Genomic DNA, 21973 nt, shown 5'->3' with positions numbered 1-21973 from the left:
TGATCAAAAGGAACAAAACTGGAGGTATCATACTACCTGACTTCAAAATATACTACCAAGCTATAATAACCAAAATAGCATGGTATTGGTATAAAAGCAGACACATATACCAATGGAACAGAATAGACAACCCAGAAATAAATCCACATATTTACAGCCAACTGATTTTCAACAAAGGTGCCAATAACATACAATGGGAAAAGGATGCCCTATTCAATAAATGGTGCTGGAAAAAATTGATATTCACATGCAGAAAAATGAAACTAGACCCCTATCTCTCACCATATTAAAAAAAAAATCAACTCAAAATGGACTAAAGACTTAAATGTAAGACCCAAAACTACAAAACTACTAGAAGAAAACATAGGGATTGGGTACAGTGGCTGATGCCTGTGATCCCAACTACTCAGGAGGCTGAGGCAGGAGGATCGCTCGAGGCCAGGAGTTCAAGAACTGCTTGAGCAACACAATGAGATCTCATCTCTTAAAAAAAAAAAAACACTTTTTAAATTAGCCAGATGACATGCCTATGGTCCCAGATACTTGGGACACTGAAGCAGGCGGATCACTTGAACCCAGGAGTTTGAGGCTACAGTGAACTACGACTGTGCTGCTGTACTCCAGCCTGCACAACAGAATGAGACGCCCATCTCTAAAAAAACAAAAAGAAAATATAAAGGAAGTGCTTCAGGACACTGGTCAAGGCAAAGATTTTATGTTAAGACTTCAAAAGCACAGGCAACAAAAACAAAAACTGACAATTGGGATTTGAATAGACATTTCTCTAAAGAAGACATACAAATGGCCAAAAGGTGTATGAAAAAATGGTCGACACCACTAAATCACCAGGAAAATGCAAGTGAAAACCACAATGATATCATCTCACCCCAGTTAGAATGATTATCAAAAAGACAAAATATAACAAATGCTGAGGAGGATGTGGACAAAAGGGAACTCTCATATGCTGCTGGTGAGAATGTAAAATTAGTACACCCATTATGGAAAACTAAACGGAGTTTTCTAAAAAACTAAAAATAGAACTACCATATTGTATATAGCACCCTTAACATAAGTAACTCCATTTTAGAAAGAGACTGCATCTCACATTTCAAAAGACATCATGCCCACAGGCACCCGATGTTCACCTTATCAACAAAGACTGCACCCAATCAGATAATGACATAAACAGGCACAATATTTCACTATCAGTTCTCACCAGAAGATTCTGTGGCCACAAAAAGAGCAAGACTTTACCAGCTCAAAACAGCTGTCTTGATAACAGCCTGTCTTGCTGTCACTTTTGATCAGCACCTGGCATCTGTCGCCAAAGGCTCTCCCTTGCAAGATGTTGACAACCGTCCAGATCAGGCCAGAATATTCTCTTTGTCCAGTTGCTCTCTTTGGACTAGTTCTTTAGTCCCCACTTTTTTTTTCTATCTTTTTCTCCTGTTAAATGTTACTTTGTTTGATGTGGAATGTTTACGCTGTAACATTTACATATATTAATTTAATACACTATTATGCATGGTTTGCAATACTGACTGACTTGTGGAGAGGCTTGAGCCTGTATGCCCATGGCTCTGACTATTGAGTGAACTGGTAGTACTAGGGGGAAATGCCTCCTTGGGACTCCATGTAGCTTGTGGCTTTTATGACTGAAATAGCATCAATAAAAGTTTGCTCTTGTAGAAAAGACACAAACATGTATGGACCTGGTTATGTCTGACTTTGCACCACTCACAACACATATGATCCAGAAAGCACACTATTAGGTAATCTATCCAAAGGAAAGGAAATCAATATGTGAAAGAGATACTTGTACCCCCATATTTATTGCAGCATTATCCACAATAACCAAGATATGGAATTGACTTCAATGTCCAACAGCACATTAATGGATAAAGAAAATGTCAGAAATATATCCATCATGGAATACTATTCAGCCATGAAAAAATGAATGAAGCCCTGTTATTTGCAGCAATATGGATAAAACTGGAAGTCGTTAAGTGAAATAATAGGCACAGAAAGACAAATATCTCATGTTCTCATTCATATGTGGGGTCTAAAAAAGTTCACCTCATGGAGGTAGAGAGTAGAACGATGGTTACCAGAGGCTGGGAAGGGGTTGGGGGTGAAGAATGTTTGGTTAATGGGTACAAACCATACAGTTAGGTAGAAGAGTAAGCTCTAGTGTTAAATAGCACAGTAAAGTGACTACTAAGTAACTAGTATGTAACTAGTTAAGTAACTAGCACAGCAGGTTGACTAGCACAGTAAGGTTCCTTAAACTTTAACAATTTACTACATATTTCAAAGTAGCTAGAAGAATTGAAATGTTCCCAACACAAAACATGATAAATGCTTGAGCTGATAGGTATACTAAATACCCTTATTTGATCATTACACATTATATGTATGTATCAAAGTATCATGTGAACCCTATAAATATGTAATTATGTATTAACCAAAAAAATTAATTTAAAAAAAAGCAAACTTACCCACCATGGCCTCGATTTTGTATTCCTTCTAACAAAGCCTCCATCACCAAATCCCCTTTGTTTTGGCAACTGACAAAGAAAAAAATATCAGTCATGAGACAATTCATTTCTTCAGTTCTAACATTCTAACTTACAACTTAAGAATGTGAATGAAAGCATACATAACAATGAAAAAATGCAGCACTTCTTAAGACGACTGTAGAAGCAGTCAAAGAACATCACTTCAGGAATACTAGGAACAAACTATTTCAGACTAAAACAGAATAACTTAAAAATACCTGAATTGCGGTTGACACTCTCTCCATGTAACTATCAAATATCTCATTGTTCTTTGCCTAATTCCTAATGTCGGGCGGGCGGGGGTGGAGGTGGGATCTCTCTAGCAGAGGGATAGTACACAAACTCCCTTAACAAAATGAGAAAGAAATTGGGTTCACACACGTCAGAGGGAAAGTATAGCTTTTTAAAAATTAAAGAGATAGTATAAAAAATGTGAAGTGCACTGAGATTAAACTCTTTGGTCTATCATGGAAAAGCCTACTCACCCCTGAAGACAGGCTCATAGAGCTTCCTGCATGCAACATCCTCTCTCCACCGAAAGGCAGCCACAGGGCCCTCCCGCCTCTGCACTTCATTTCCTCCCAGTGCTTAATAGGTTCTTTCATAGGAGTTACACCACACTGGAAGTGAGTTTTTTACATACTATTTTTCCTTACTAGACTATTCATCCCTCCACGGCAGAAACCCAATTTTATTCATCTCTGCAGTTGCAGAGCTCAATGTAGCATTTCAACATGGCACGTGGCAGATTCTTTTGGCTGAACTTAACTCCCCTCCCTCTTTTACCTACCCTCTCCCCCATGCAAACTGGTCATAGCTGGGGAACTACATGAAGGGTCTAGCAGAGAAAGAGGGAAAGGGAGATAGAAGACTGCCATATAAACAGCAAGATACAGTTGGGTGCGGTGGCTCACGCCTGTAATCCTAGAACTTGGGAGGCCGAGGCAGGTGGATCACTTGAGGTCATGAGTTTGAGACCAGCCTGGCCAACATGGTAAAACTCTGCCTCTACCAAAAAAAAAAAAAAAAAAAAAAAAAACTAGCCAGGCATGGTGGCATGCACCTGTAGTTCCAGCTATCGGGAGGCTGAGGCAGGAAAATCGCTTGAAGTCGGGATGCGGAGGTTGCAGTGATCCGAGATCACACCACTGCACTACAGCCTGGGCGGCAGAGAGAGATTCCATCATAAATAAATAAATAAATAAATAAATAAATAGATAGATAGATTAGATAGATAGATAGATAAATAAAATAAAATAAAGGGTAAGATACACCATGAAGAAAGGTGACAGTGAGAAAGGAAAGAGGACCCTTAAACTCAGTAGTGTTGATTAATATGTACTGTATACTTCTCGCCTTTTATAATAAATCTTCAAAATGTTCAATGTCAAACCACTTTTCATTCCAAAATGCTTTTTCCTTAAACCCTTAGACAATAACCAGACTGTGGTGTAGAGGTTCTGCCCCTGGGCTAATCTTCATCTAAAAATTATACTGCTGTAAGAAGTAGATTATTTTACTCAGCACATAATTCAGTGTTGTACTAACAACTAGATATATATATATAGTGATGAAAGATATGGCCCCTTTCAAGGTATTAATAGTCTAGTATGGGACAGAAAAAAATAAGCCAAAAAGGCTTTCCCAGTGTGATAAATATAGTGAGAGGCATGCCAAGGGTGTTCCAGAGACACAGAGGAGAATGAGAAGACTGGAAAATAGAACCACTGCACCTTATTTGCATCTATTTTTAAAGATACTAACAAACTGAGTATTTATTTGTGCACAAACATGACAGGGAGGATTTTTTTTCTAGTTGGTTTATCCTACATATTACACCAAAATTGCAAAAATAAAAACCTAAAGAAAAAGCTTCCCATGTTTTACTCCACTTTCAAATCACAATACAGTCAAACTACAATGCAACCAAGATTCCATGTTTTGGTCTACTCTAGGAGAACTGGGAGGCAGTACATGCTCCACACCACACTAGATGGAGACCCAGGATACAGTCCTACTCTGCAACTAACTAGCTTTATATTCTTGGACTTGTTTTAACATCTGCAAAATGAGGGGCATGAACAATATTCTCTAAGGTTTCTTCCAGCTTTTTCATGGGTTCTAATAGCCAATTAAATGTCCATGTAAGTAGCATGCTCCTGACAACCATACATGGATACTTACTAACATGTAGGAAAGTGCTATTCTTATTGACAGTGCTATCACAGTTATGCAAAATTATCGTTAGTAAAATTATACTTATTTAGGTCATGTTATTCTTAAACATTAATATATTTAGTAATATACATTAATATATTTTATATGACTTTAATAATATAGTTATAATAGAAGTTGTTACTGAATGTTCAACAGCTGCCTTGTACACATTGTCTAAATCAATATTCACAATACTCATAAAAGACAGATACTATTACTTTGAGAAAACTGAGGCTTAGAGAGTTAAATAACTTGACTATGATAAACTAAAAATTATAGTCCTGGATTCAATCTAGACAGTGTGGCAATCAATCAAGTCACAATCAATGTGCAACCTTTATATATTTTACAGTATTCTATATCTTAAAATATATCAGCCTTTTGGCTTAATAGTGTCTTTGCAATAAAAAAAGAAATTAAACTGAAGTATGACATCACTACCATGGCCACCAGGTGGCAGCAGCACAATAATGAAATAGTCACATAAGAAATACTGCCATTTTAGAAATCAAAATAGTCTAACATAGAGATTCCTGTTTAAAAAAAAAAAAAGGAGGGAAGTGGACCAGTAATATTCTCTGTGAGAAATAAACTTACTAATGTGCAATGTGTCTCTGTAATACCTTCACCATCTGCCTGAGTAGTGCCAAACACCATCAATTCTCAGGATCAGGCAAATAGTAAGGGCTGATTTTCTGTGGATGTTTGTCATCTGAGTTGCTCATAGTTATATCACTGATTCTTTTTCTAACCAACCTGACCTTCATTCAACTCTATGCACTATGTCATTCTGATTTCTTCTTTGCATGTGCCATATAATTACATAAAATTAGATATTCTTTGTAATATTTTAAATACAAATTAAAACACTGTTTGATAATCTGCTGCTCCACGCCACTAACATGCAAAGCTAATGTGATCAAATGGAAAATGTATACCTCTACCATTGGTACAATCTTACTCATTTCTGCAGTTAGAACAAAACATCAACAAACAAAACTTATTAATTATAACTTTCCTTTGGAATGAAGGCTGTTTTAAATCAATGAAACCTGGAATTGGATAGTGAAAGGAAATATAAGCTTTTACATCAAGTGTGGGGAGCAAGGAAAACACACTTTAAATTTAAGGGAAAAAGAATACAAATAGAATGTCTTATAATAGGCAAACCTTTGAAATTCATTAACATAGACTTTATGAGCTAGAAAGCACTTCAGGCCTCTAATTTAACTTTATCATTTTATAGATCAGGAAAAATATCATAGTATATGCCCAAGACCAAATTATTCACAAAATGGGACACAGGAAGAAAATAAAAACTCCAGACAGAATTATGAATAAATGTGTACATACTAAGAGAAGGGATATGCCTAACCTTCAAGTCTAAAGGAGGATAACAATCCTCTCTGTCCCTGTACCTGCCTTGGTGTCATTTTCATTACAAAGCTCTATGGTTGTGTCAGATATACCATGGCCAGTAAACTATGGCTGTTCCGATGAACAATCAGTATTACTAAGCATTTTCCAGAAAGGCTCCTAATTAAACTGATACCAGTAAATAAGGTATTAGAGAAACTTTTCAGAATATCAAAGTTTTTAAAAAATTGTCCAAACTATAGTTCAAAATCCAGGAAGAACAATGAGAAAGTCTGAGAAATAGTAGTACATAAAAACAAACTTTTATATGAGAAAGTGCCATAAGCAAAGTTAACAGACAAATGACAACAGTACCTGAAAGTTTTACCACAAACAGTTAATTACCCAAATACATAAGGAGCTTATAAAAGATTAGGCAAAAAATCTATAGAAACATGGGCGAGAGGTATAAACAAGCAATGCACAGAAAAACACAAATGACAGTAAAAATATGAAAAGATGCTCAACCTTGCTCATAAGAGAAATACAAATTAAAACTACACTAAGTTACCCTTTCTTCTGTACCAGATTAACCAAACATTAAATGTTTGATAATATACTCTGATGACAAGGCTGTGGGACAACAGGCACTCATATGCATAATAGGTAGGAATGCAAAATGAACACAACTGCTATAGAGGAGACTTTGGTAATACCTAACAACTGATATATGCATTTACCCTTTTATCCAACAATGCTACTTTTAAGAATCTATCCCACAGGCTCATTGGCAAAAATGCAAAACAACATATCCACAGGGGTATTCACTGCAGGACTATCTGTAATAGCAGAAAACAACACAAGTGTCTATCAAGAGGGAACAAGTTAAATATTCATCCACCAATGGAGTACTACAAAACTGTAAAAAGGAATAACAATCTCTACATACTCCTAAGGGGGGGATCTACAGGACATGTATCACTAGGTGAAAAACCCAAGATGGAAAACACCATACATAATAGCACATTTTACCTAAGAAAGAAAGGTATGTTTGTCCACATAGATTTGCTTTTAGGTACATGTTTTTTTAATGGAAGGACAGACCCAAAACTAGTAAAAACAGTATCAGTAAGGAAGGAAAATAAGCAGAGTGGAAGAAACAGAGATGAAAGCTAAATTGTTTTATGGGTACTTGTTTTATGGGAATTATGCTAAGGTTTTGCATATAATAAAATAAATGAAAATGGGGAAAAAAGCAGTACTGAAAAATTGGAAACAAAATAAAATAAATCAACTACCAACTAGATATCAATTTGACAGGCTAACTATACAATAAATTACTTCATATGCCTTTAAAATACAATAATTTTACTATACACTTCCCTAGAGACATATAAAATAAGGATAAAAGACAATTGCAAAGAAATCCTAAGCACTATTCAGGAATCACATTGATAATAAAATAGGCTGTTAACTTGAAACCATTATATATAACATAGGATGAGGAAAAAAACTAATTCTATTAATGAAACTAGGTACCAAGACTCAGCAAAAAAGATACAAACATAAATCCAACGTGTGAAAAAACTGCAAAATTAAGTTTAAATTTTGGAAATTTAAATGTTAAATGTTGGAAACAATACGAACTTTGCATATTTGTGTTTTTCTTCATGTATAATATTTCCTAACTCTGGCCACCATAAATCCTAGAACCAACGACTAACCTAGTAGCAAGAACACCTCTCCCACCTAGATAAGACTGTGGTCTCCAAATACTATCTCAGACTCAAAAGAACCACGGCTCTTTGGAGACCAGAAATCTATAAATGAGCCAGGAAAATTATTTACCAGAAAGCAAGGAAATTACCAAAGCTATTGGTCATATCAAATGGAATAGGAGCCAACTTTAAGGAGCTCTCACTGGCCAAAGATGAAACAATTTGAGTATTAAAAACACAACTGCCATATGTTGAAACAGTTTAAATATAAAGTCTATAAGTTCATGATGATAGGTTTACAAAAAGGCAAAAACCCTCACGGTTACCTTTGGAGGTTGCTAGGCCACCCACTCATTACTGTGGTCTGAAAATAGAGGGAAAGAATTAAGCATTTTTCTTGCCTTTCCTGTACAAATTGTATTTCAGGGTAGTCAAACAGTTGGTAAGAGAAAGTTCTTCATGAAAGACTCTCAGCTGATAAATATTGAAGAAATAACAGAATTAGATAATCACCACGTTGCAACCTCTAATGCAGTAACGGATACAGGCAATATAACCCCACAAAAGGACTTCACCATTAAGTGAAAGAGTCTTGGGGAATTTCACTATGGGTGGATGGAGCTAACTACACCTAAACCCAATATAATGTTTAATGTTAACATCATAAAAAAAGAAAACAACTCAGACACTGCTTCCCTGATAATTAATGAAATAGGAAGTATATTGCATTACCTATGAAATTTTCTGCCCAACCACCGCAACTATCCCACCAAAAAACAAAACAAAAACAAATATAAGGGTGAAATCTGATCAGGCTTCTAGAGCAGTGCTGTTCAATAGAACTTTCTGCAATTATGAAAATATTTTATAACTGCACTGTTCAAAAAGTAGCCACTAGGCAATCTGTAGCTACTGAGCACTTGAAATGTGGCTAATTCAAGTTAGGAACTGAATTTTTTTTTTTTTTTTTTTTGAGACAGAGTCTCACTCCGTCACCCAGGCTGGAGTGCAGTGGCGTGGTCTCCGCTCACTGCAACCTCCACCTCCCGGGTTCAAGCGATTCTCCTTCTCCTGCCTCAGCTTCCTGAGTAGCTGAGATTACAGGCGCATGCCACCACGCCCGGCTACTTTTTGTATTTTTAGTAGAGACGGGGTTTCACCATGTTGGTCAGGCTGGTCTTGAACTCCTGACCTCGTAATCCACCCACCTCAGCCTTCCAAAGTGCTGGGATTACAGGTGTGAGCCACCGCGCCCAGCCTAGGAACTGAATTTTTTATTTTATTTCACTTTAATTAACTAGCCACAGCTGGCTGGTGGCTACAATACCGGACAGTGGAATTCCACATCTAACTACTGGTTTAGAGCAGTGGTCCCCAACCTTTTTGGCACCAGGAACCTGTTTCATGGAAGACAATTTCTCAACACCGACAGGGCGGAAATAACACATTTTGTAAATATCTTTTTGTTAAAATTCATATGAAATGTTTTGGGGGAGGAATGGCCAAACCACATTTTTTTGTTTTTTGAGACCCAGTCTCGCACTCTTGCCCGGTCTGGAGAGCAATGGTGTGATCTCGGCTCACTGCAACCTCCGCCTCCCGGATTCACGTGATTCTCCTGCCTCAGCCTCCCGAGTAGCTGGGATTACAGGCGCACACCACCACACTCGGCTAATTTTATTGCATTTTCAGTAGAGACGGGGTTTCACTATGTTGGCCACACTGGTCTCGAACTCCTGACCTCATGCCCACCTCGGCCCCCCAAAGTGCTGGGATTAACAGGCGTGAGTCACCGCGCCCAGCCAACCACTTCTTCAGTAATATGAATAATACACATGGACAGGGTTAGGGGCATGGTTTCAGGATGAAACTATTCCACCTCAGATCATCAGCCATTAGTCAGATTCTCATAAGTGTGCAACCTAGATCTCTTGCATGCGCAGTTTACAATAGGGTTCGTGCTCCTAGGAGAATATAACCTCACGGCTGAACTGACAGGAGGCAGAGCTCAGGTGGTAGGTAATGCGCACTAGCCTGTCACTCACCTCCTGCTCTGTAGCCTGGTTCCTAACAGGCCACGTACTGGTACTGCTCTGCGGCCCCGGGGTTGGGGGCCCCTGGTTTAGAGGACTTAAAGGCAACAGAGATACATGTTAAAGGATACTGTGCAATGCCATCTGCTAAATTTAGAACTCTAAGGAAAAATAGGGGCTAATCCCATAGCAATAGCTATGAGGGAACAAATATAGATTAAAAGATGTCAAATGTGCATCACCCAAACACAATAGGCAAATCCCTGTGGGATTTTGGTTCAAACAAGCTAATTGTAAAAAGACATTTAAGAGAGAGTTGAAGAAATCGTAATCTGACTGGATATTGACATCAGAGAATTTTTATTAATTTGTGTATGTGTAATGACAGTACTGTGGCTCTGTAAAACTGAAAAACCTAGCTCCTGACGGGGGCGGGGAGGCAGACTAAAATAACATAAAGATCGGAGATTCAGTTCCTGAAACCTTATGTCAATGTTGGCTTTAGCTGAATTTCAAGTCAAGTTGACATTTTTTGAAAGCAGGAAGCAATGACAGAGTGGACGACTGATGCTGTCACCATCTGCCAGCACAACATAAATTAGAACAGAAAGGACTAAGCAAAGGTCTTCCACCTTTTAACGAGAGGAAATGGCATCAGTACAATCAACATATACAACTTTTACAAACAACTTTCAGATTTGCATCTACATACATTTTAAAAGGCAGTGTGCCTGTTTATAAATCTCTACTCCATTTTAGTTTCAGAGCTTTTTACTACCCTGATCACTGATAATGCCATAGTCAAAAGGCAAACTCAAAAATTAATCTAAAAATGGTACTGCATGCCAAATAAGAAAATATATACACTTTATCATTAAGCTACAGCTAACAAAAATCTAATCAACGATCCTTATGATTTCCTCGTATCTAAAAAATAAATGCAAGCACTTGAGGAACTGTATAAATACAGGGCATCTACCCTACAATATTGCTTTATTAAAATAATAAATTCTTTTAGTAAGTTTAACCGGACATAAGGCTCAGAGAAAACTACTTTGTGCGTATCAGCGTATGCTGCTAAAACTCTAAAAGATGACTAGTCTCTGACATCATACTCATCTTTACTCTCCTGATGTCGTAAGGGACGTAAGAAAAACCACATTATAAGCCTAAATGTACTGTCTTCAAGTATCTCCATGATTAAAGTGTTCCTAAGAAACCGTCCTTATTTCTTTCTATCCCTCATTTGTGCGCATGGAGCAGTTAGTTCAAGGCTCTCCAATTCCAGTCCACGATTTTTGCCACATTTCCGTACCTCTTGTACTAACATAACCGTTTAAACCAACTCACTATTTTAAAAGCTGCCAACCTTAATATGCCACCCTAAATGAGTGGGTCCCCTTGTGCCGTGAATGAAGTAGTCCCAACAGCGCTAGCAAGACAGCAGCCCTGGCAGGGAGGCCGCACTGGGGTCTCTCCGCTGAAAAGGAAGGTGGGTCCGCCGGGGAAGGTGAGTACTGGGCGCAGCTCGCTCGCCCACCTGGCCACTCTCCGAAGCGCCCCCAGCCACCCGGACTCCGAGGAAGGGCTGACCACCTGGCGGGGCCGAACCGCACGCCAGGCTGCGCCATGCCGGACTCCGCCGGTGTGCAGGGCATAGCGGGCCAGGCCGAGGGACTGGGCTCCGGGGCGGACCCGAGCCGGCGGGGACGCGCTTGGTGGTTCGCAGGCCGTTGCGCGAACCGGCCGCAAGCCATGAGGCTGCGAAGCCAGAGTCACCAAGGCAGCCTGGGCCGCCTCCAGACCAGGACACGCCCGCCCCTTGCCCTTCCGACTTGCGCACAGGCGGTTACAGGGTTGCCGCAAGCACGCCCGAGCCTTCCCGCCGTTACCTCGGGCAGGCGCTGCGCACGCGCGCCACCGCTAAGCTTACGTCCAGCCTCTGTAGTCTGCGCGTTTGTTCCGCCCACTGCCCCCACACTTTTAATAATTGAAACAATGTCTTCTCCAGACTTCCCCCGCACGCGAGCAAATGAACTCACCCACATCCGGGAATCCGAGGAAAGAGAGTGCAGACACGTGATGCGGGGGGGGCGTGGCAAGAGGAAGCGTCTGCCGCGGTGGCCGGGTGCTGGTAAGGGTTTCCAGCGCTCCCGGCCTAGATTTTGGAGGCGCGGGAATGCGTTCGTTGCTCAGTGTCGGACTTCCCCCGTTCCCATCGGCCGAGGCTGTCACTTTACGCTCATAACCGTTTTCTTTACTCCACTCTGTGTCGGGAGGAAAGGGACTTGCATGGCACCCCCAGACCTCCCGTCTCCGCTTCCACGTTTGGTACCTCCTGCCTCAGGCCGGAAGCCGCAGCTGAGGGGCGGCCTGACGTACGGTGCGGACGGTGGTGGCCTGCGAGGCTCATTTCTAGCAAGGAACAAGGCTTTCCCGCTTTGACCTTATAAATACGTGTTTGCAAAGCTATAATATATATAAATTGATAAGACGTATCCCTGTCCCGGGAAACGCAGGCACCACGTGTTTGGAAAGACATTCATCTGGGCTGTTTGACAGACTCCCCAGTTGGTGCCATGCTCTGTGCTTAGGGAACTGTGAGACCCCTGGAGGGGTGGGTACCGGGACTGCGCTCAGCCTGGGGTTTGGAGGCGGCCTCCTACAGGAAGCGACCTGGGACCTAAGATTTTTAGACTGACTGTGGGTTCACTGGAATAAAAAGGAAGAAACAAAGAGCATTGCAGGCATCGGGACTGTCACGTGTGTAAGAAAAGTTTGTTCAGGAAACAGTGGTCGTACTGGGTGACGAGTACTTGGGACGGTGGCTTTAGTACACAAGATAATCAATGTGCCCTGGGCATTGATTATCTTGATGCTTCCCATCCTTCCAGCCCCTTATGAGGGAAGGCACCTTCGCGCCTAATCCCGGAAATGGGATGTTGACCTTCAAGAGCTGACGCCTGCGTTTATCTTGAAAGGAAGAGTGGCATTAGTGATGTGGAAAAGGGGGTTTTAACTGTCAAGGCTGGAAAATGTGACAGGGTTGGAAGTGTTTGGAGAAGGGACAGGTGAAAAAGATTGAGGCCAAATGTGGAAAGATCTAAGGAATCATGGGTACAAAATGTACACATAACAGTTGGAGACAATAATACCTGAGCAATTGACCACAAGCTGACCTAGCTTGTTTAGTAGATTAAGTTAGGACAAGAAGCAAGAGCTCAAGGATAGAAGGCCTACTGAAGCTCGAGTGATTTGAGAAAACTTTACAAAGGTGGAAAATCTATGTGGGCCTCGGAAAGTCAGGTTTGGATCAGCTGAGGAAAGTGAGAAGGGTATCCCAGGAGACAGAGCAGCAAGGACAAAGGAGTAGCAGCAGGAAAGTGGGGAGCTCTTGTAAGACAGGGACTTCAAAAGTATAACCAAAACTTCGTCTTGCTTTGAGTTATCCACTGGGTAGTACTCGGTTAATTATTGAGTACTGGATTAATTAAGCCCTCACCTGGCTCACCGGTGACAGAAGTAGCAGGGCGCATTTTGCTTAACTTTTGCCGAGATCCTTGTCATGGGGGTAAAAACCCTTTCCCACACCAATCTGTGTATAATTTTTGCCAAGGTGTTAGAGATATCTTGCAGTTATCCTATGGGGGACAGCTGTGAGCCTTTTTTTTTTTTTTTGAGACGGAGTCTTGCTCTGTCGCCCAGGCTGGAGTGCAGTGGCGTGTGGCGCTATCTCGGCTCACTGCAAGCTCCGCCTCCCAGGTTCACGCCATTCTCCTGCCTCAGCCTCCCGAGTAGCTGGGACTACAGGCGCCTGCCACCACGCTCGGCTAATTTTTTGTATTTTTAGTAGAGACGAGGTTTCACCCTGTTAGCCAGGATGGTCTTGATCTCCTGACCTTGTGATCCGCCCACCTCGGTCTCCCAAAGTGCTGGATTACAGGCGTGAGCCACCGCGCCCGGCCCTGTGAGCCATTTTTACAAAAACTTCCACCTGCCTTGGCCCAAACCTCAGCGTTCTTAGGCACAGGAGCTCATGAACATACTGAGATAACACTAAACTGGACTATGCGAAGGGACCAACTACAGACCTGACACAAATCCTCAAGGCAAGACGATGTCTGAAGTTGAGCTTGTAAAGGAAATGGCTTCCTTCCTTAAAATATCACCCAGGCTGAGCTCTGAAAAAAGCACCTCCAGATGGTGGGTTTCACCCCGCTCCTCCACCCCAAAATTGCTTATTGTGTGAGTCTCCATAGTCTCAGAAACTGAGAGTACCTTTGATGCCAGTGGCTTCCGGGCTTTTTGGATTGTCACTTGGTAGCAGAGAGCACCCATAGGATGATGCCTATGATGAGTCAGGGCCCAACCTTGGAAACAGGGAAATCCAGAAGTATCCTCCAAGCTAGCCAGCCTTTTGGATTAGATTATAGCAGTTTCAGAGAAAAATGGGGAATCAGCCATGGTCAAGGAGCTAAATAAGCATCGTGACTATTTGGGCCAGAAATTGAAGGGAGTGTAGCGTTAAGAATTAGAGGAAGGAACCTCCAAGGAAGGAGCTACCCCAAAGGGAAGCAGAAACTGGAGAAACTTTAGCAGTATGAGGTTGTACCACTGCTGTTCACCTACAAGTGCTTTGTTCAGATCTCAGCCTGGGTACTATTTTAGGGAAGGAAGCCGTTTCCTTTACAGTATGTTCGTGTGACTCCTGTGCCTAAGAATGCTGAGGTTTGAGCCAGGGGCTAGAAAGGAAACTTAGCTGGCCATTATGAATCAGGGACTCATCAAAGGCATCACAAACAGGAAAAGGTGAATGTTCAAGTTAGAAGAGAAGAGCTACATTGAGATGCAACATATTATTTGAGGGCCTCATTTAATGTGTTACTCTCCTGTCACACTCTATGACACTGGTCTGTCAACTGGGCTATGCCTGTCCAGTATACACTATAAAATATGTATCAGTTGGGGTTGGAGAGAGGAACTGTGATCAAAGTAGTCACCCAGCCCATATGAGAAAATGAACCTTTTCCCAAAAGGTGGCCCCAGACTAAAAAGCCTGGAGAATCCTAATAGTGGATTATACCATCTCTTCAGTGTTCGTGTTTAAGAAATAACCTCTTTGGCTTACAGATTTGACAAGATCAAAGCTGCAGGAAAATGGACAGTGAGGTTCAGAGAGATGGAAGGATCTTGGATTTGATTGATGATGCTTGGCGAGAAGACAAGCTGCCTTATGAGGATGTCGCAATACCACTGGTAGGTTGTGATTTGAGCTGAGGATGGGTTAAAGGTATTGATCTGGCAGTAACTAGTGGAGGAGGGATATCAATGGAAGATAAACTAGTGTGGCAAAGAAATCAAAGCTGTGGAATTCTCTAACTCTAGAAGCCTCTGGAAAGCATCTAGTTTTATGTTTTATTTGAAGAAAAATGTGGTTCAGGGAGCTAACATGGCCAGGTCAGTTAGGAGTCATGCCAGGACTAGAGCCCAGATTTTCTGAGCCATGTTCTGTCCACCACAGGAAAACCAGAGAAACCAAATAATGAGAGTTAAATGCGCAAGATGGGGAGGAACAAGAAGCAGCAGCCTATGAGTTCTGTTTCTTTCTTCCCTGTCTGTGGCTCATCAGTCTTTTGGCATTTTTAGAAACACTCATTCTTGGAGCATACACCTATCTTAGGTTCCCTGGGAAATATTCAGAAGATACCTGGGTATTCTTTTGCGTTTAGGCCAGCGGCCTTCTGGAATACTCTTTTCTTCCCTATCTTTGGAAAACTCTGCTGCAGGGAGTTTGTTAAATCTCATGTAATAAGTGATCCAAAAGTTTTGCTTATATAAATGTTTGTTTAAAATCCTATTTATGTCATAGAGGCCTAAAAAAGGGAAAACGGGACTGTTTTTCTTTAAAGCATGCCAGCTGCCCTGAGAAGAGTAGTTAGTATTAAATAAAATATAATTTATAGTTAGAATATCTGCTGCTGCTGTTTACAAAGAAATAAAATAGTTCATCTGTATTTTCATTTATGAATAAGAGATAGTAATATGTTCAGTGAATAATATACATATCAAATAACAAGTTATAGCTTAGTTCAAGCTTAGGAAAATAGTCAAAAGAGAGAGCATAATAAGAATTATAGATGTCATTTATTGAATACCAGTTTTATGCCATGGACTGAGGTTGGAAATATACATTATCTCTAATTCTTAAACAACCCTGTGAGGGAGGTGCTGTTATTCCCATTTTATAGGAAAAGAATAGGATCAGAAAGGGCAACTTGCCCAAAGTCTGGTAGCAGGTAAGTAGGGCTTCATATAACATATACCTAGGTCTGTGAAGTTCCAAATCCTGTCTTGTGAACTTTTGTTCATTCATTCATTTGACAAGCATTTTTTGCAGCCTACTGTGTGCCATAAGACTGTGTGAACATAAGATACAGTTCCTCCTCCTGAGCGGTCTAGAAAGGCAACACTTATAGATAAGTAATTGTGATAATAAATATTCTAGGTGGGGGCATAAACAGCCGCATCATATAGGAAGTGGCTGATTGCCTGGTGGGCATCAGAAAGGCTTCTGAGAGAATGTCATGTTTAAGCTGGGTCATAAGGAAGGACCAGAAGTTTAGTGGAGGTAGACAAGGGTATTGCAGCAGAGGGGACAGATGTGTAAAGGCCCAGAGTTTTGAAAGGCTTTGGGACATGGTGAGTCATTCAGTGTGGATGAAGAATACGTTTGTCACATAAGTAGGCTGAAAAGTTGGGCTTGGATCAGATTGAGAGTGGTATTTGATACCACACTTAGACCTCATCCTCAGGAGATCCAGGAATGAATGGTCTTAAAAGCAAGACTGCTATGCTCAGATTTGGCTTTTGGAAAATCAGTTTAGCAGCATTGTTAGAGATGGTGTGACATGGAGAAAGGGGCAAGTGAGACCAATTGGCAAGCTATTGTGGTGGTCTAGGCAAGGGAGGAGGGCCTAAACAAAGTCAAGAAAATAAAGGAGATGTCCATTTCTGGAGAAGTTTATGGCCCAGATTGGAGAACATTTGTGTGGCAGGGGATGAAGGAGAGGGAAGTTTCCCTACTGACTTCCAGGCGAAGTTGGCTTGGCCCTGCTGCTAATCCACACCTTTCACTTATCTTGTGATTCTAAGGCAATATGTATGCCAGTTAGGTTTTGCTGCATAACAAGTCACCCCAAAGCTTAGTGACTTAAAAGAGCAACTGTTTATTTCATGATTTTGTAGCTCAGCTGGGAGGGACTTCTAGTCTGCACCAGCTCAGCTGATCCCTGCTAGGCTTGCTTGTGTTGTGCAGTCAGCCAACAGACTCTGGAGGCTGGGTAATCTAGGACTGTCCCACATGTCTGGCAGTTAACAAGCTGTCTGCTGGGTGATGGGGTGACTATGCCATGGTCTCTGGTATCCAGCAGGCTAGCCCAGACTTCTCAGTCTCAGGGTTCCAAGAGCAACCTGAGAGGAAACCGCAGAGCTTCTTGGAGCTTAGGCCAAGAACTGGCCCACTGGCATGACAGCTTCATTCTGTTGGCCAAAACAACTCACAGGGCCAGTCCAAATCCAAGATTGGGGAAATCAATTTCACCTTTTGATAAGAGTAGCTGCAAAGAACTGAGGGCGTTTTACAGTACACCATAATGGATGGCTGGGTTTATGATACTTTTGTTTTTGTTTTCCAGGCATATATGCAATTTTATGTGTTGGCATGTATTGCAAGGGACAGTAGATACCAAATGAAAGACACATTATTTTAGAAAGCATACCACAGATAGGATGAAATTAAGCAAAGTTGTCTGCTTCTGAATTAAAGAATTCATTAACCAAGGACCTGTTTATTCTTTGTCATCTATAAGTAATTATTAGGACTGAACTTTCTTTTTAAGTTTAAGATAATATATTATTGCGTTACAATAAATGATAGCTCTTTTCAATCTGTTCAAGTATGTTTGAATCTGTCTGTAGAACAAGATGTATGTGATTCAAATATAGATAAGTGAATATCATTTAATATTGAGCATAATTTTAGAGGGGAAAACATATTCACATACTACAAATTAGAATCCAGTGGGAAATTTTAAGTCTGGATATTGCATAACAGTTTGCTAACCATAAAACAAAACACAGATAATTGAAAAGAAATATATTGGTATCTGTGAACTCTGGTACAAAGCAGAGTTTCAGTAGTAATACATTTAAACTTAAAATACAAGTAAATGATCCCAGATCCTACAGTAAGTGTGGCCCATGACTTACCATTTTAAGAAAATTGCTGGTAGTGTGAATTGGTCATTTGTTGTGTTTTTTGTTGCTCTGCTCCACCACTAGGGGGAGGGCTCATCTATTAATTACATTTTCAGTGTTTCCTGCCCTACCTCCATTTTTATTACAATATAGACATGTTGGGCCAGGCGCGGTGGCTCGCGCCTGTAATCCCAGCACTTTGGGAGGCTGAGGCAGGTGGACCAACTGAGGTCGGGAGTTCGAGACCAGCCTGACCAACATGGAGAAACCTCATCACTACTAAAAAAAAATAAAAAAATACAAAATTAGCCGGGCATGGTGGTGCATGCCTGTAATCCCAGCTACTCGGGAGGCTGAGGCAGGAGAATCACTTGAACCCGGGAGGCAGAGGTTGTGGTGAGCCGAGATCATGCCATTGCACTCTAACCTGGGCAACAAAAGTGAAACTCCATCTCAAAAAAAAGACATGTTGGGTCCAAGATAATTTTTTGGATACATTTCTTGTGTCTAAGGAATATGCCAGCAAACTAGTATTCTTTTAAAGCATGCTCCCCCTAAAGAAGATTTAGGATTGGCTCATCTCAGTATTCCTAGCTGCTAATAATAACAGCAAATATTCCTTGAGCACTGGATACCCCACACAGTGCTCAGCACTTGATCTAAATTACCTCACCTAATCCTTACAGTAGTCCTGTGAGGTGATGGCTCTTTTGTTCTCCCATTTGCCAAGGAAGAAACAAAGGCCCCAAGGGTTTGCATACCTTGCCCAAGTAACCCAGCAAATGGGAGAGTTGTGGTCTTGGATCCTAGTTGGCTTCCAAAAGCCTCTGCCCTTAACCCTTCTGCCACAGTGCCTCCTTCACAAATGTCAGAGTCAAAATGCCCATCATTCCCTACTGAAGAAGGCCTAGGCCATGTTTGAATGATACTTCTGATAGTTTCCTCACGTGTATGATTTTAGCTTTTTTAGAATACACATATCAATTATGTTGCCTGTTCCTAGGAACTCACAAGCTTTAATTCTAAGTGTTCTTGAGTTCCAAGAAGATGCAGAATATATTACTGTTCTGAATTTCTATTGTACCTTTTCAGAATGAGCTTCCTGAACCTGAACAAGACAATGGTGGCACCACAGAATCTGTCAAAGAACAAGAAATGAAGTGGACAGACTTAGCCTTACAGTACCTCCATGAGAATGTTCCCCCCATTGGAAACTGACGCTTGGCTCCTTTCTTGTGGATGGATTTTCTAAAAGTACACAGATAAAGCATGTTTTGTTTCAGTCTCCTAATTCAAATCTTTGAGTAATAAATCAGCACTCAAAAATGTACACCCATTTAGTTTGTGGTAGCAAAGTGCAATGTGAAAATGTTCACTAGAATGAGAAACTGAGATTTCTCAGTAATGGTGAATATTTGGCTCTTTAAACCTAAAACTCTTCATTGAGTCGCTTATATTTGAACATGATTGGTTAAACATTTGCCTCTACCTCTGATTTTGCTTTACTGTCAAAGTTTAACACCTTCCAACTACTTATGTGTGTCCTGTAACACACGCGATTGAACGTATGAGAGGGAAAGGCAAAGAAAGAGGAAGCCAGACACTAGGAGAATTATTAACTTCTCATACTTCCCCACATTGAGACATTCAGAGTGTATTTAGCCTGTAGATGTTGTGATATGCAAATATCCCATTCCCTGGTTACTGGCATTCCCAAGATTCTTCATGGTATTTTCAAACTTTGGATAAATTTACAGATTAGAAAGATATCTGACAGTTACCTCTGTTCTCCTTACAAATTCCTTTTGTGCTGCTGGAAAGGATCTTTGGCTAGGTGAATGACTAGTTTTATTCAGTAATGGCATTTCTTATTTTCTCAAAGCCCTTTCAGTTATAACCACCCCACTACGGAATCAGTATTTAGTTATACATTTGTATAAGAACCTGTATTTTGAGAAACATATTCATGTATATTTATTCCTGGAATTATTTGCCTGTTAAACAGTGTCTTTCATGTTCTCTCCCCAGATTGTAAACTCTGTAAGAAGCAGCCCCAGCTGCTTATATCTGTATCCCTTGTTGAAACTCTGAAAACACTGAATAACTAAAATCTCTTCTCATCCTTTTTATGCTGGGTCTTTTTGTTTACTTAGCTTTTAGGAGGAAGAGGTACATGAAAAAACAAATTAGCTTATTTTAGGTTTTCAATCACAAACATGATTTTAGCAGCTATCCTATAATCCAAATACATCCAGGCTGATTTCTTCTCTTTGCATCAGTAGTTCTGCCTAGAAATCTTTTATCTTCAGAATAAAGACCCCAAGACACCAGTCCCTTCAATAAGCAAAGAAAGACAACCTAATAGAAAAGAGATTTATAATATTAAAAAAAATTACCCAAGAGAAAAAGCTTTTCAAAAAATTAAAGCACCTAGAATGCCACAGTTCTTTCACATTCTTGTTAAATGAGGATTTTACAGCTCACTTGTGGTATGTAATCTCTGAGACACTAACATCTAAGAACTTGACAAATGTTCATGTGAATCCTGCCTAGCCTTTCCCTGGAATATTAGTAGACTAGTAAAATATGAAAGCTATTCTTTATTTCTGCTGAACCAGAATATGATATCTGTAAGACAGCTGTTGGTTTGTGTCTATGACATTCATCTGAGAACTGCCCCCACCCCCAGGAATAGCCTCTGGGCAAGTTCGTAACTTGTGTTATGGTGCCAGAACTGTAGCTCATTGTATCAGGAATTAGGTGACCTAATCTGGGCTAGTCAGATTTTGTCAACCAGGGCTTCGAAATCTCTGTCTAGGACTGGCTTGAGGATGATGGGCACAAGAAATGCTAAGTTGCTGTTACAGGGTAGCTTTCTTCAATTGTCTGTACCAAAACACCCAAAAAGGAAAGTATCTGGAGAGGGAGGCCGACAGGCTATGTGGCCTATTGGTTCCTGCCAGCTTTCCAGTTTAGAGCCTGCATATTGCTTTTCTCTGTGGGAGGCACCATGCCTGGCACTGGGAATATAGCAGTGAACAAAATAAGTATGGCCTCTCCCTTCATGGAGCCTTTAGTTGGGGAGACAAGCATTAAACCATTAGCCATACAAATACATGATTTCAATTTGGGGTGTATGCTAGGAAGGAAAAATAAAAGATGTGACTTAGGTTGGGTTCCCAGAAGCCAAGCCTGAGGCAGAGATTTCTTGTGCAAGTGATTTATTGAGGTGCTTTCAGAAGAGTTCTGTAAGGTAAACAGGATAGGGCAGGGAAAGAAGCTGAGCCAAGATGTGGTTTGAGCTGAAGTCTAGCTTCAGTCTCATCCAGTGGGATTGCTGGGCCGTGATGATGCCAAGAGTTTTCTCACCTTGAGGCAAGGGGTTAGGCCTTTGTACTGAGTATGAATTGGTCAGTCATTGGCTTGGCCCTTCCCGCAATCCCCCAGTGAGAGCGTAACCTCCCAGGCATTGCCAGGTGACACGCCTCTCCAGAGGACACTCTGGAAGAAGCAGCCTTGGCTGCTTGTATCTGTATCCCTTGTTGAAACTCTGAAAACACTGAATAACTAAAATCTCTTCTCACAGCTGTGAGCCTTTGACAGCCAATACACAGTAGCTGGGGGAATGGGTACCAACAGTACTGCTGCAGTATAGGAGAATGTGACTGGAGGGGATCTGATTTATATTGAATAATCCAAGGGAGACCTTGTGATTAGCAGCTTTTGTAGCACATAATTTGAAATACTAATTTTGTCTCTGAATTTTTTTCCAATCTCCAAGGAAGTAACCAGGTCCTGTGTGCTTCCCGTGCACAGCAGGAAGCGGACATGCTTA

At 41.0% G+C, this 21973-nt stretch overlaps 2 protein-coding genes across 34 annotated transcripts in view; one reads left to right on the top strand and one right to left on the bottom strand.

Moving 5' to 3' along the window:
• The window catches only part of CEP63 (centrosomal protein 63), a 92039-nt gene extending 79812 nt beyond the window's left edge, over positions 1-12227 (bottom strand). For 7 of the 32 annotated variants that reach the window (XM_054479862.2, XM_054479835.2, XM_063662179.1 and 4 more), the window contains exons 1-2: positions 11925-12058; positions 2503-2567 (exon numbers count right to left, since the gene is read on the bottom strand). In XM_054479862.2, coding sequence (XP_054335837.1) covers positions 2503-2567; positions 11925-11930 — 71 coding nt within the window. In that variant the 5' untranslated portion in view covers positions 11931-12058. The other 25 variants (XM_054479842.2, XM_054479866.2, XM_063662180.1 and 22 more) reach the window with 18 other exon arrangements.
• On the top strand, positions 11943-20265 carry ANAPC13 (anaphase promoting complex subunit 13). Of its 2 annotated transcripts, none has more exons than XM_054479869.2 (3): positions 11943-12016; positions 15013-15138; positions 19231-20265. In XM_054479869.2, the coding sequence occupies exons 2-3, from the start codon at positions 15040-15042 to the stop codon at positions 19354-19356; spliced, it is 225 nt and encodes a 74-aa protein (XP_054335844.1). In that variant the 5' UTR covers positions 11943-12016; positions 15013-15039; the 3' UTR covers positions 19357-20265. The 2 variants fall into 2 exon arrangements, with proteins under 2 accessions (XP_054335844.1, XP_054335845.1); XM_054479870.2 differs by lacking the exon at positions 11943-12016 and adding an exon at positions 12509-12649.
• Positions 20266-21973: the final 1708 nt, after the last annotated feature.

This window comes from Pongo pygmaeus, chromosome 2 (genome assembly GCF_028885625.2).
Source record: "Pongo pygmaeus isolate AG05252 chromosome 2, NHGRI_mPonPyg2-v2.0_pri, whole genome shotgun sequence".
In the NCBI taxonomy this organism is placed as follows: domain Eukaryota; kingdom Metazoa; phylum Chordata; class Mammalia; order Primates; family Hominidae; genus Pongo; species Pongo pygmaeus.
This window is presented reverse-complemented; position numbering and strand designations above follow the sequence as displayed.